The sequence below is a fragment of the Oncorhynchus tshawytscha genome, linkage group LG08 (assembly GCF_018296145.1).
Source record: "Oncorhynchus tshawytscha isolate Ot180627B linkage group LG08, Otsh_v2.0, whole genome shotgun sequence".
Classification (NCBI taxonomy): domain Eukaryota; kingdom Metazoa; phylum Chordata; class Actinopteri; order Salmoniformes; family Salmonidae; genus Oncorhynchus; species Oncorhynchus tshawytscha.
The window spans coordinates 87305739-87320417 of record NC_056436.1 but is presented as its reverse complement, the minus strand read 5'-3'; the positions used below and the strand labels follow the sequence as shown (position 1 = coordinate 87320417).

Genomic DNA, 14679 nt, shown 5'->3' with positions numbered 1-14679 from the left:
CCTCTTATCCTTTAAGCGTGATTCCTCTCCCCAATATTTAGGGTGTGAAGTGTTCTTTTATCAAATAACAGATTAGGTTCATCTCCACTGTAATTTGTATTTGATTTAATGTGTCGGTTGTAATGTAGCCAGTCCTGTTCAGGTACTACATATAGGAATAGGTTCTAAACCACATATGCCAGTTTTTTATTTTATATATTTTTGAGTTAAGAATTGATTCACAGACCTATTAATTTACTGTAGTATAATATTCCTAATGGATTATTTAACAGTACCTAGTGATTTATCCTGACATTTTAGATGCTATGAGCTTGTTGCAGGACTTTTTACTCCTGTCACTGTTTGTACTTTTGGCTAATATTAATTGTTTTCCTTCCAAAGCTTGACTATTTCATAGCCTTGTTTACTGATCTGTTTTGTGTGCGGTCTTGCCAAAACGTGACAATGATCCTTTCTACATACGGTCTAGACGATTGCCATAGAAGTTGACAGCATTAAAACAGATCTGGGATCAGGCTAGCTAACGTAGTCTATTCCAACCAAAAAGTAGTGTCTTCCTATCATTCTGAGGTTGATCCTCGGCACCACAAGAGTTCACATAATAGGGGGCTTGTTATGTCATGGTTTTTAGGCTGTGGCTCCTTGGGTAACTGTTAGTATAATTGAATTATGCCAATGTGCTTTCATCAATTGAAAGCCCTTAATCTATTTTATGAGAATTTGTAAGATTTCTTGTTTGCATAAAATAGATGCAGACCAGTCTTTAAATAATAGGTAATAGAATTTATTCTCGGAGCGCGCTACCACTTAAACACATGCAGCAGTTTATATACAGATCATGATGTCATTTCACTGCTTTAACAGAATCCCCTCTCGACCGGGACAAAGAATGAAATTTTCACCTTACTAACTTACTAACACACTCCCAGATAACTTTTGACCCCTCAACATGATCGATTAACAGAAACCCTAGGAATGCACTCACTGCCTTATCTAAAAACCCCAGAGCTAAGTTTCAGTAGGGTCAACCATAGGCTAACGACCTTATGTGTTTACTCAGTCCCCAACCCATTTGTTTCTGCCGAGTTGGAATGGGGTTCATTAACTTTTTATTACTCCTTGTCCGTGTCACACAATCCCTTCTTATGAACTCATATTGTTAATCAGATATAAAACAGAGTATAAGTTTACTTACAGTTCCATTTAAAATGATTTGTTCAGTCATATTAATCAGAATTTCCTAACAGTAACCCCCCACCCTCCCTCCCCAGATAGATAGATTTGATATTATGTTATTAAATCAGCAGCATTCACCAGAGTAGCCTGTTGAGACTGGCCATAGAGAAGCCCCCACACGTGCAGAATCTTCGAGGACGTTGAGCCCCCAGGGAAGAAAGGTCCAGTGATCCGCAGCCACTCTGTTCAGAGACCTAATCATGGCCATATTAAATGACATGGACACTAGTCTAATGTTGAGTCATATTTCCAACCCCCCACCCTTTTCATTTTCAGCTGCGTTTCCTGTGAATCTGTGATCAACTTATCTATTAGGATGGCCTCATCCAGCCTCACACAGATGAGAATGTTATATGGGAACTGGAAAACTCATCATCAAACAAAGGGTTGTGTGTGTGAGGATTTAAATAAGACTGTACTAAAAACAGGGGCTGTTTTGGGAAGACTGGAGACCATAGGCTTACTGGTAAAAATGCACTAGGAAAGCCCTGGGTTGTACCTCTGGCTCCCTTACCAGAGCCCCACAGTGACCGATTATCTTCACCGGTCCCCAACAACACTCCTTAGTCACTATATTGGTCCTAAGAGCCATCTTTCTCTCAAGTATTACAGCAGACAAACTGAATTTTTTACATTTTTATTAAAGGGACAGGACTCTGTTTTACTTGATATGGCTACTACATGGCTAGTGGAACTGACAATACATGGTGCTAAAAAATGTGGTTCTGAGTCTTGTTATAATTCTCTGTATTACAGAGGTGGATCTCTAACCGATAGCAAGTGGTAGTGGGTCGGCTGTGTGTCTACATATGTGGATGGCTGCATTGCATTTGATATAGTTACACAATTAGGTTTTAAACACAAGGCAGTCTGTGCCCTGCTTGCTTTGCCATCTGCAGAACAGGGTGTACATTTCATTTGACTGGATCAGCCCAAAGCAGTTTAAGGAAGTCCAGAAAAAGGAGAGAGAGAGAGAGAAGAGAGGGAAAAAAACAGTTGATTGGCCCTTTTGAAACATCTGTTATGTTAGTCTACGTATTCAAACATGTCATTCCCACCATGCTTTTCTCCAAGGCTCAAGGGAGAGGATAGACAGGCGGGAGGTTCCAAAAGGCCTGGGTCGTATTCACTAGTCGCCGAACGCTAGAAAACAGTCTGAAACAAGGAGGGACTACCTGAACTTGTCTAATAAGAAACCCCTTGTTTTAGTTTTTTTCCCCGTTGCAAAAAAATATATATGTTTTTGCAGTAATGAATACAACCCTGATGCTGCTCAGTCTTTCTTCAGTGCCGTGGTGAACACGCCAAAGATGATAGCGACTACAGTGAAGCCTTGTGCGAAGATACGTCCTCTCATCAGGAGCTGGGACTGCCGGGTCTTGCCTTGTTTGAAGGCTCGGAGACCGTACATCAACGCTCCAGCTGTACCGAGACAACCTGAGAGGAGAAAACAATTAGGTTTTCCATAAACAGTCTGAAAATAGCTGATGTGAAAGGAGGTGCATTCAGTAACTTCCATTTTGTTTCAAAGTGGTCTCAATGCTTCTCTGTTTTGTTTTGGAAGACTGAAGGGGGTCTGAAGGTGTACAATCCATTGTACTGTAAAGAACAAGCACCCTGCGGCTGGTGTAAATCTTAAGATATTTTAGGCCCGATTGTGTATGCAATCCACCCTGTAACCACAGGGGAAAGAAGAGCGACAGAGAGCACGCCCAACGTGTTGTAGTGTTCGGTGTTATATTCACATAAATGTCCAATAACTAAACTATGTTATACTGACAGTTACTGACCTGTGTAGTCTAGCACCCAGTGTATGACCCATTGATTACACTAGTTTACCATTATAATACATGATTTGTTTTTTAGTGAAAACTCCTTGACAAGGACATTATGGCCCCTGTAATGTTTCATAATGGGGCTCGGAACACTCGGATTTGTTCCAATTAAATCATCAATGTTGACGCCTTTTACTGTACCTTATGGGGTCCACAAGGACACTGTGCATGACACATCTTATTAAAACTGTAGCTGGCTGTAATGTTACCAAATTAGCGGTTAAATTGATTGTATGCTGTTCCCCTGCTAGCTAGCAAACGAGTTAACATAGTTAGCTAACTAGCTACAACAGTGTTGTCTCTTTGGTAAGTGATTGACCAAATGACAGTCTATTCAATGCCTGAATCATCTAATTTAGTAATAGTATGTATTGAAGCCGAATAGATACAGCTGTGGACATTGGACCATTTAATAGACTTACAGTACCGCTTATGTAACTGACCTATAGGGACGAACGGGTTCTCCTTCGACTTCCTCATAAACTTCTCCTGAAACGTCTCTTCTCTGGGTCGAGATAGAGGTGTAAATCCTTCTATAACGGGGGGCTTGGATATGTCGAGCATTGGTAAATGTGTGGTTCTCGCTGACTGTTCAGAGACAACCGGGGTAGTGGCAGAAGCCATGTTTGCAGAGTGTCTGTTCTCGAAGTTACGAATACCAGCTACACTGGGAGCGGATGAATGGTTCCGAACAAAGATGTTGAACATGTGAGCGATGACCTCATTCGAGAGCGTCCGTAAATAATCGCACGCTATCACGCAAAAGGATTCCATCCGGGTCACCTTTGACCACACGTATCACGCAAAAGAAAAGTGTTTGATGCTTGAAAGTATCGTAAAATAGAAAAACATGATTTTATCAATCATAGGTTATGACAAGGCCTGCCGTGTCCGTTTTTCAGATAACAGAATAACACATCAACTAAAGAAAACTTCACCACACTTAGTTACCAGAGTTTACCTTAGTTACCAGAGTTTACCTTAGTTACCAGAGTTTACCTTAGTAAGAGTTTATCTGTTGGATATATATATATGTATATGAATATATTTTTATATATATATATATATATATATATATATATATATATAGTAACCGGAAGGTTGCAAGTTCAAATCCCCGAGCTGACAAGGTACAAATCTGTCGTTAACCCACTGTTCTTAGGCCGTCATTGTAAATAAGAATTTGTTCTTAACTGACTTGCCTAGTAAAATAAAGGTAAAAAAAAAAAAAATACAGTACCAGTCAAAAGTGTATTTATTTGTACAATTTTCTACATTGTATAATAGTAGTGAAGACATCAAAACTATAAAATAACACATACGGAATCATGTAATAACCAAAAATGTGTTAAGCAAATCAAAATACATTTTATATTTGAGATTCAAAGTAACTACCCTTTGCCTTGATGACAGCTTTTCACACCTGGAATGCTTTTCCAACAGTCTTGAAGGAGTTCCCACATATGCTGAGCACTTGTTGGCTGCTTTTCCTTCACTCTGCGGTCCAACTCATCCCAAACCATCTCAATTGGGTCGGGTGATTGTGGAGGCTAGGTCATCTGATGAAGCACTCCATCACTCTCCCCCTTGGTCAAATAGCCCTTACACAGCCTGGAGGTGTGTTGGGTCATTGTCCTGTTAAAAAACAAATGATAGTCCCACTAAGCGCAAACCAGATGGGATGGCGTATCGCTGCAGAATGATATGGTAGCCATGTTGGTTAAGTGTGCCTTGAATTCTAAGTAAATCATTGACAGTGTCACCAGCAAAGCACCTCCACTCCATCACACCTCCTCCTCCATGCTTCACGGTGGAAACCACACATGCGGAGATCATCCGTTCACCTACTCTGCGTCTCACAAAGACACTGCGGTTGGAACCAAAAATAAAAAATTTGGACTCATCAGACCAAAGGACATATTTCCACTGGTCTATTGTCCATTGCTCGTGTTTCTTGGCCCAAGCAAGTCTCTTCTTATTATTGGTGTCCTTTAGCTTGCTGATGAGAGTGGTTTGAGGGAGTTGGAGGTTGGCCCTTCTTTGGTAATAGGGGATGTTCCTCCATGGTTACTCCCAGATCCTGTTGTTGATCTAATCTTGGCGGAGAAAAGGAAAGTACACTCAGTTGAACTGTTGGTGATAATAGTTGCCCTCCAGTGGGTGGAGGACGTACAACCTGTTAGAATTATAGGATGCTCAGATTCTCTGTCTGTATTGAATAGTTTATCATCTGGTAAATCTGATAGGAGTGACCTACTAAATCAAATCAAATTGTATTAGTCACATGCACCGAATACAACAGGTGTAGTGTGTATCTAATAGGAGTGACCTACTATTGGAGGTATTAATGTTACTATGGAGAATGGAGAGAATGGGTGTAGTAGTGAAATTCTGCTGGGTCCCAGCACATTCAGGTGTGAAATTGTAGACCAGTTAGCCAAAAGAGCTTTGAAGCAAGACATTGTTTCATTTCTATGGTTGCACGGGGTAGAGGTAAGGCCAAATGTAAGATCAGAGCCATTTTGATAGATGAGTTGCAGAAGGGATGGGACTCTGAGCCCAAGGGCCGGCATGTATATGCCCTCCAAAGAAAGGTCGCTGGACTAAAATTCAAAGGTCAGATTAGAAAGGACAAAGTGGTGTTTGCTCGATTGCGCTTAGGACATTGTACATTGAACTCGTCCTTACATCTGGTTGGCAATGGTTTATGTTTGGAGTGTACGGTCGATGAAACGGTGGAGCTTGTGTTGTTATATTGTTGTAAGTATGTTGAAGAGAGGGACAGATTGAAGTGTAGGGTCATTGGGGTTGGATGTGGTTGGCGGGGTTTGGAAGGGATTTAGGGGATGGGGAAGGGTCTATTAGAAGTTAGTAGGGCTCTTTTTTTATTATTATTTTTTGTTCTCAGACCGTACTGAGTTAAAGTAGGTGGATTTAGAAATGTTGTAAACCGAGATTGACCACACACACACACACTCCATCCAGCACAGTAGGTGGCGCCACGCAGCTGTAACGTTGGTTTGCGGACCGCAGTTATATCATAGAAGAAGAACGACTCGTTCGCAAAGTGCAAGGAACTATTGGCGAGGCAAGATGGCGGCGCCAGAGGAGCAGGAATTATCTCAGGCGCAGACCGAAAAACTCCTTCAATTTCAGGTACTCAACCTTTCTTCAGCTTACAGTCGTATTTATAACTCCGTATTAATGTATGTTTAGATATAGGATGATAATGGTTTAAAAATTAAATCACGTTTATGGTTGTGAAACTGCTTTTTGACCCCCCCTCCCTAGCGCCACGGTTAACTAACTAACTTAACTAGCCAGTTACCGTTAACGTTATCTAACAACACACCAATTATTTCTCCTCTACAAAACTATTGTCTTGAATTGTCTCCGTTCCCGACAATTGCCCCCCCCCATAAAAGAAACATCAGAAAACTAAAAGTTCAAAATGTTGTTTCTAATTCACCATACACTGATTGAAGTTATCTTACAAGGACTTGTCTTAGCTACTTACAACTAGCTAGCTAGGCTAACGACAGTTAGTTAACTAGGTCAACAATGCTAACGTTACTTTAGTTATTAAACTGTTTCGCTGAAAGATGGTTTTTGAGAGAGGGATCATCAGACACAATTATTATGGCACATGACTGGTTAGGCCCCCCTCTGTTGTTTCATCCAGACCCAATATATGGAAATGTCCTGTAGGAATGATTGAAAATACATTTGTTGAACCTAACATCTTTTACATTCTCACCTATCGATTGGAGATTGATCCGGTATCGTGTACACTAGTGTGATTTCAGATTTTTGGATTTGATTTCAGGACTTGACAGGTTTGGAGTCTACGGACCAATGCCGTCGTACATTAGAACAACACAATTGGAACATCGAGGTAAGAACTGTCAACCCCAAAAATACAGGCATCTTTTTGTTGTTTGTTGTTGATGTTGGCCTTGAAGACCCACAAAATACACAGGACATCATGCACAATAACACTGTTATGAATGAATGACATACAGGTAGTGCAGTAATATATATCATGTGACAAATGTTGCCTTAAATTCATCAAGATCTCTGCGCTTTAAAAAAAAATGGTTTTAGTCTTCCTGTGCTGTCCAGGTTGAGATCAAATGGATAGTGTGTGTGTTTGTTCCCAGGCTGCGGTGCAGGACAGACTGAACGAGCAGGAAGGAGTACCTAGTGTGTTTAACCCTCCGCCCTCCAGACCCTTACAGGTCAACACAGCAGACCACAGAGTGTATAGTTATATTGTCTCCAGGCCACAACCCAGAGTACGTACACACCCACTCTCTCTCTTTCGTGTGTCACTGGTAAATTGTTCTTGTATTTAAATTTAAAGGTAGACTCTGCAATATGATGTTTATTGCATGACTGAACAGTGGGTTAACTGCCTTGTTCAGGGGCAGAACGACAGATTCGTACCTTGTCAGCTCGGGGATTTGAACTTGCAACCTTCCGGTTACTAGTCCAACGCTCTAACCACTAGGCTACCCTGCCGCCCCATTCACACATTCACATACACAGTGGCCTTTTGCTTACAGAAATTATGTCCGTAACTGAAATCATCCAGCTGCCAGCTGTAGTTTTCTCATTGAATCTTCTCCACTGTTCTGATCGTCATGTCTCATCTGGTCTTTTTATTATGTTTTTCTCCAGGGATTAATAGGATGGAGTTACTACATGATAATGTTACCTTTCAGATTGACATATTACACACTTCTGGACATATTCAGGTAATACAAAGAAACTGTATTTGGCCATCAGTTCCCCTGACGTTTCTGTATAAAGGTGACTGATTGGTTCCTCCTCCTCCTTCCTAACCAGGTTTGCCCTGCGGTGGGTCAGGCCAGACCCTCGTGGACGCGTCACAGACCCTGTGGGTGACGTGGTCTCCTTCATCCATAGTTTTGAAGAGAAGTACGGTCGATCGCATCCAGTGTTTTACCAGGGGACATATAGCCAGGTGTGTTACTCAGGTTCCCCAGTCCAGTTTCTATCTCAATTTGGGATACTAGTAATAGTACCTTGACCATCCACAACAAGTATATTGGAATGCAGCGGATGTTCCAGAATCCATACAGGGTCAATCCATTCAGAACAAAAGGTATGTGGACACCTGCTTGTCCAACATCTCGTTCAGAAATCATGAACGATAATATGGAGTTTGTCCCCCCTTTGCTGCTAGAACAGCCTCCACTCTTCTGGGAAGGTTTTCCACTAGATGTTGGAACATTGCTGCTATAACAGCCTCCACTCTTCTGGGAAGGTTTTCCACTAGATGTTGGAACATTGCTGCTATAACAGCCTCCACTCTTCTGGGAAGGCTTTCCTCTAGATGTTGGAACATTGCTGCTATAACAGCCTCCACTCTTCTGGGAAGGCTTTCCTCTAGATGTTGGAACATTGCTGCTATAACAGCCTCCACTCTTCTGGGAAGGCTTTCCTCTAGATGTTGGAACATTGCTGCTATAACAGCCTCCACTCTTCTGGGAAGGCTTTCCACTAGATGTTGGAACATTGCTGCTATAACAGCCTCTACTCTTCTGGGAAGGCTTTCCACTAGATGTTGGAACAATGCTGCAGGGACTTGCTTCCATTCAGCCACATTAGTGAGGTCGGGCACTGATTTTGGGCGATTAGTCCTGGCTTACAGTCAGCGTTCCAATTCATTCCAAAGGTGTTAGATGGGGTTGAGGTCAGGGCTCTGTGCAGGCCAGTCAAGCTCTTCCACACTGATCTCTATAAACCATTTCTGTGTGGAACTCGCTTTTTGCACAGGACATTGTCATGCTGAAACAGGAAATAATGTGGAGATGGTCTCTGGGCCAATGATTTTTATACACCTGTCAGCAATATGTGTGGCTTAAATAGCCAAATCCACTCATTTGAAAGGGTATATGGTGTACAGTTGAAGTCAGAAGTTTACATACACCTTAGCCAAATATATTTAAACTCAATTTTTAACAATTCCTGACATTTAATGCTAGTAAAAATTCCCCGTCTTAGGTCAGTTAGGATCACCACTTTATTTTAAGAATGTGAAATTTCGGGAATAATAGTAGAGAATGATTTATTCAGCTTTTATTTCTTTCATCACATTCCCAGTGGGTCAGAAGTTTTCATACTCTCAATTGGTATTTGGTAGCATTGCCTTTTAAATTGTTGAACTTGGGTCAAATATTTTTGGTAGCCTTCCACAAGCTTCCCACAGTAGGTTGGGTGAATTTTGGCCCATTCCTCCTGACAGAGCTGGTGTAACTGAGTCAGGTTTGTAAGCCTCCTTGCTCGCACACGCTTTTTCAGTTCTGGCCACAAATTTTCTACAGCAATGAGCTCAGTTCTTTGTGATGGCCACTCCAATACCTTGACTCTGTTCATCAGACCAGAGGACATTTTTCCAAAAAGTACGATCTTTGTCCCCATGTGCAGTTGCAAATCGTACTCTGGCTTTTTTATGGTGGTTTTGGAGCAGTGGCTTCTTCCTTGCTGAGCAGCCTTTCAGGTTATGTCGATATAGGACTCGTTTTACTGTGGATATAGATACTTTTGCACCTGTTTCCTCCAGCATCTTCACAAGGTCCTTTGCTGTTGTTCTGGGATTGATTTGCACTTTTCGCACCAAAGTACGTTCATCTCTAGGAGACAGAACGAGTCTCCTTCCTGAGCCGTATGATGGCTGCGTGGTCCCATGGTGTTTATACTTGCATACTATTGTTTGTACAGATGAACGTGGTATCTTCAGGCGTTTGGAAATTTCTCCCAAGGATGAACCAGACTTGTGGAGGTCTAAAGTTTGTTATCTGAGGTCTTGGCTGATTTCTTTTGATTTTCCCATGATGTCAAGCAAAGAGGCACTGAGTTTGAAGGTAGGCCTTGAAATACATCCACAGGTATACCTCCAATTGACTCACATTATGTCAATTAGTCTATCAGAAGCTTCTAAAGCCATGACATCATTTTCAGAAATTTTCCAAGCAGTTTAAAGGCACAGTCAACTTAGTGTATGTAAACCTCTGATCCACTGGAATTGTGATACAGTGAATTATAAGTGAAATAGTCTGTCTGTAAACAATTGTTGGTAAAATGACTTGTGTCATGCACAAAGTAGATGTCCTAACCGACTTGCCAAAACTATAGTTTGTTAACAAGACATCTGTGGAGTGGTTGAAAAAAACGAGTTTTAATGACTCCAACCTAAGTGTATGTAAACTTCTGACTCCAACTGTCTGTGTAACTTTAGCTGGTCGTGTTTATATGTATATATATATGTATATATTTATGTTTGTTTCCCCCCTGTAGGCATTGAACGATGCCAAACGTGAGCTTCGCTACTTGTTAGTTTACCTCCATGGAGAGGAGAACCAGGATACAGACCAGTTCTGTCGGTAGGTACCATAACACAACATATGATCATTTACATGAGGCCAATATCCACACAAGCAGAAACAAAACCCCTTTTTCTGTCAATAATCAGTTTGTTTTATAAATCAAATCAAATTAAATTTATCTTGTTATAATTCCGCTTCTGTTGGTTTGAATATTTATTCAGTTGATTGGATGGAGGTTTTCCTCGCTCATTTCTATATTTGTGGCTATCTATATTAATGATGCTTCTGTTTCCATCTTCTTCCAGCTCCACGTTATGTACAGAAGAGGTCCTGACCTTCCTCAACACCAGGATGCTGTTCTGGGCCTGTTCCACCAGCAGGCCTGAGGGATACAGAGGTACACATCCGTCTACTCTTGGATTGTGTCTTCACTACCTAGATCTCCTAGAGCTGGAGATGCATTTGACAAAGAGGAACTGGCCTCGTCCTTCACTCGTTGCTGTAAATGAGGCTGTGTTCTCAGTCAGTCTGATCTGGTTAAAAGTCAATCATCCGTGCTGGGAATTTATGATTTTCGTCAGTCCTCTAGGATATGAGGAGGAATCTCTTTTATTTCCATGTTGTTTTAATCTGTGTTTGGTGTGTGTCTGTTTTTTCCCTGTGTGTCTGTACCTCAGTGTCTCAGGCGTTGCGTGAGAACACCTACCCGTTCCTGGCCATTATCATGCTGAAGGACCGTAAGATGACGGTGGTGGGACGTCTGGAGGGGCTCATCCAATCAGAGGACCTCCTCAACCAGCTCACCTTCATCATGGAGGCCAACCAGACCTACCTGATGTCTGAACGCCTGGAACGGTAAGGGACTGATTGCAGGGCTGTGGTTTCCAATAGCCCTTCAGACAGAGTCAAAAAGTACGTAAATCGGTTTTTGGTACGTATTTGAAACTCGGGTTTGATTGCTTATTTTACTTATATGAAAAATAATGTGGAGATGGTCTCTGGTCCTGGAGATGTGGTGTGGTGAAGTCTCCCATACGTCTGTCTCTGGTCCTGGAGATCTCCCATACGTCTGTCTCTGGTCCTGGAGATGGAGGTTAATTGAACGTGTCTGTGTGTGTTCCAGGGAGGAGAGGAACCAGACGCAGGTGTTGCGGGCGCAGCAGGACGAGGCCTACCTGGAGTCGCTGAGAGCCGATCAGGAGAAGGACCGGAGGAAGAAGGAGGAGCAGGAGAAGGTCCAGGCGGAAGAGGAGAAGGTCCGACAGACCGTCCTGGCCGAGGAGAGGAGGAAGAGGGTGAGGACACCTTGATACTGTCTGTTTCCTCTTTCTCTGTCTTGTCTTTTTGTCTCCTCACTCAGTCTGCTCGCGCTGTCTGTTCTCTCTGACTTCTCTCTCTGACTACATTTAAAACCGTTTCTTATCTTGGTCTTTGTTGTTGCCAGTTTGACTGTGGCTAACTAATTCTGTTCTTTTTATATATTTTTTTTTAAGACGCTGGACGAAGAGAAGGAGCGCAAGTCAGAATGTCTTCCCCCCGAGCCCCCAGCAGACGACCCCGACAGCGTCAAGATAGTTTTCAAACTGCCTAACGACACCAGAGTAGAGAGGCGGTTCCTCTTCCAGCAGTCTCTGACGGTAAGACACGGCTCTGCTCGGTAAGACACGGCTCTGCCCGGTAAGACACGGCTCTGCCCGGTAAGACACGGCTCTGCTCGGTAAGACACGGCTCTGCCCGGTAAGACACGGCTCTGCCCGGTAAGACACGGCTCTGCTCGGTAAGACACGGCTCTGCTCGGTAAGACACGGCTCTGCTCGGTAAGACACGGCTCTGCTCGGTAAGACACGGCTCTGCTCGGTAAGACACGGCTCTGCTCGGTAAGACACGGCTCTGCTCGGTAAGACACGGCTCTGCTCGGTAAGACACGGCTCTGCTCGGTAAGACACGGCTCTGCTCGGTAAGACACGGCTCTGCTCGGTAAGACACGGCTCTGCTCGGTAAGACACGGCTCTGCCCGGTAAGACACGGCTCTGCCCGGTAAGACACGGCTCTGCCCGGTAAGACACGGCTCTGCCCGGTAAGACACGGCTCTGCCCGGTAAGACACGGCTCTGCCCGGTAAGACACGGCTCTGCCCGGTAAGACACGGCTCTGCCCGGTAAGACACGGCTCTGCCCGGTAAGACACGGCTCTGCCCGGTAAGACACGGCTCTGCCCGGTAAGACACGGCTCTGCCCGGTAAGACACGGCTCTGCCCGGTAAGACACGGCTCTGCCCGGTAAGACACGGCTCTGCCCGGTAAGACACGGCTCTGCCCGGTAAGACACGGCTCTGCCCGGTAAGACACGGCTCTGCTCGGTAAGACACGGCTCTGCTCGGTAAGACGTACGAACACGGCTCTGCTCTTTTAAACTGTTGACTCACAGTTCTACACAGCAAACTCCTAGTCACTCTTCCATGTGTAGTGTCATTGTAACAGTCTGATTTAAACTCCCCTGGCAAATACCAATGGAACTTATGGTCTTGACAACAACAAAAAGCACCCATCTCTCCCTCTGTTTCTCCAGGTAATATACGACTTCCTGTTCTCGCTGAAGGAGACCCCGGAGAAATTCCAGATAGTTACCAACTTCCCCCGCCGGGTCCTGCCCTGCCTTCCCACGGAGGAGCAGCCCAACCCCCCCAGCCTCAAAGAGGCCGGCCTCAGCCGTTCTGAGGTCCTCTTTGTTCAGGACCTCACGGACGATTGACACCTAGCTAACCCTCTCTCCTCCAACGTGAGGAAATGTTCCGTTTCTTCCCCCATTTTTTTTTATTTTTTTTTAAATGGCCGTTGTGCACTAGGGGTCACCGTCTGAAATAATGAAACAAACTCTAACCCAAAAATAATTTAAGCCGTCAGCCCTGATACTGTTGTTTTTAAAAGGAGAGACTCCCTGTACATACGTCAGACATTTAAAGAACAAGGCTGAAAAAAAGCACCGCTTATTTTTTATTATTATTATTATTATTATTATTATTCAATCAAAGTTGACTCTATAATGTAATTGTCTTGAGGCGACCAAACAAGCGAGGGGGTTGAGTTTCCGTACTGTCTGCAGTTTAGAACGACAACCCAGTTCAACAAGAAGAGGGCCACAGCTTTGACCTCTTATCTCTAGTATAACAGTCTGCCTGTGGTGACTCATAGATGCCTATTTCTCCTGTAACATCGGAATGGGCTGGTCATGTTTCAGATGTCATTTTCCAACTACTATAAATTAAACATTTTTAAAATGTTGTGATGGTTTTGATAATATTCCTGGCTGTCAGTGCTCTTTTCCCATCCCCAGCTCTCTTGGTCTGATAAATCTCAGACTTCCTCCCAGAATCTCTGCTGACCTTGAAGCATTAACATTTTTGTAGGTATGTGGAGGAACAAGTGTATTATGCCAAACTGAATAATTTTATTTATTTTTATTTTACCAGGCAAGTCCGTTAAGAACAAATTCTTATTTACAATGACTGCCTAGGAACAGTGGGTTAACTGCCTTGTTCAGGGGCAGAACGACAGATTTGTACCTTGTCAGCTCAGGTGTTCGAACTTGCTACCTTCCGGTTACTAGTCCAACACTCTAACCACTAGACTACCTGCCTCCTCTACACTCTAACCACTAGGCTACCTGCCTCCTTTACACTCTAACCACTAGGCTACCTGCCTCCTTTACACTCTAACCACTAGGCTACCTGCCTCCTCTACACTCTAACCACTAGGCTACCTGCCTCCTCTACACTAACCACTAGGCTACCTGCCTCCTCTACACTCTAACCACTAGGCTACCTGCCACCTCTACACTCTAACCACTAGGCTACCTGCCACCTCTCTACACTCTAACCACTAGGCTACCTGCCACCTGTACACTCTAACCACTAGGCTACCTGCCTCCTCTAACCACTCTGCCGCCTCTACACCAACCACTAGGCTACCTGCCTCCTCTACACTCTAACCACTAGGCTACCTGCCTCCTCTACACTCTAACCACTCTAACCAACCACTAGGCTACCTGCCTCCTCTAACCACTCTACCTGCCTCCTCTACCACCACTAGGCTACCTGCCTCCTCTAACCACTCTAACCACCACTAGGCTACCTGCCTCCACTCTAACCACTCTAACCAACCACTAGGCTACCTGCCTCCTCTAGGCTACCTCTAACCACCACTAGGCTACCTGCCTCCTCTAACCACTAGGCTAACCACCACTAGGCTACCTGCCTCCT

The 14679-nt window shown here is 43.8% G+C and overlaps 2 protein-coding genes across 2 annotated transcripts; one reads left to right on the top strand and one right to left on the bottom strand.

Moving 5' to 3' along the window:
• Nucleotides 1-1857: 1857 nt before the first annotated feature.
• On the bottom strand, nucleotides 1858-3790 carry LOC121846958 (HIG1 domain family member 2A-like). The gene is made up of 2 exons (XM_042326154.1): nucleotides 3515-3790; nucleotides 1858-2673 (listed from the first exon to the last, which is right to left on the bottom strand). The coding sequence occupies exons 1-2, from the start codon at nucleotides 3777-3779 to the stop codon at nucleotides 2510-2512; spliced, it is 429 nt and encodes a 142-aa protein (XP_042182088.1). The 5' UTR covers nucleotides 3780-3790; the 3' UTR covers nucleotides 1858-2509.
• Nucleotides 3791-6132: 2342 nt separating this feature from the next.
• LOC112247735 (FAS-associated factor 2) lies at nucleotides 6133-13703 on the top strand. Its single transcript, XM_042326153.1, has 11 exons — nucleotides 6133-6227; nucleotides 6898-6966; nucleotides 7232-7366; nucleotides 7752-7828; nucleotides 7920-8058; nucleotides 10395-10480; nucleotides 10729-10820; nucleotides 11101-11278; nucleotides 11547-11718; nucleotides 11917-12060; nucleotides 12990-13703. The coding sequence occupies exons 1-11, from the start codon at nucleotides 6165-6167 to the stop codon at nucleotides 13170-13172; spliced, it is 1338 nt and encodes a 445-aa protein (XP_042182087.1). The 5' UTR covers nucleotides 6133-6164; the 3' UTR covers nucleotides 13173-13703.
• The last annotated feature ends 976 nt before the right edge of the window (nucleotides 13704-14679 follow it).

Excerpts from the sequence above, each read along its gene's own strand:
- LOC121846958 (XM_042326154.1), bottom strand. The coding sequence starts at position 3,779 with ATGTTCAACATCTTTGTTCGGAACCATTCATCCGCTCCCAGTGTAGCT. Across the intron at positions 2,674-3,514 it reads GAACCCGTTCGTCCCTATAG|GTTGTCTCGGTACAGCTGGA; the intron begins GTCAGTTACATA and ends TTCTCCTCTCAG.
- LOC112247735 (XM_042326153.1), top strand. The coding sequence starts at position 6,165 with ATGGCGGCGCCAGAGGAGCAGGAATTATCTCAGGCGCAGACCGAAAAA. Across the intron at positions 10,481-10,728 it reads GATACAGACCAGTTCTGTCG|CTCCACGTTATGTACAGAAG; the intron begins GTAGGTACCATA and ends ATCTTCTTCCAG. Across the intron at positions 10,821-11,100 it reads CAGGCCTGAGGGATACAGAG|TGTCTCAGGCGTTGCGTGAG; the intron begins GTACACATCCGT and ends TCTGTACCTCAG.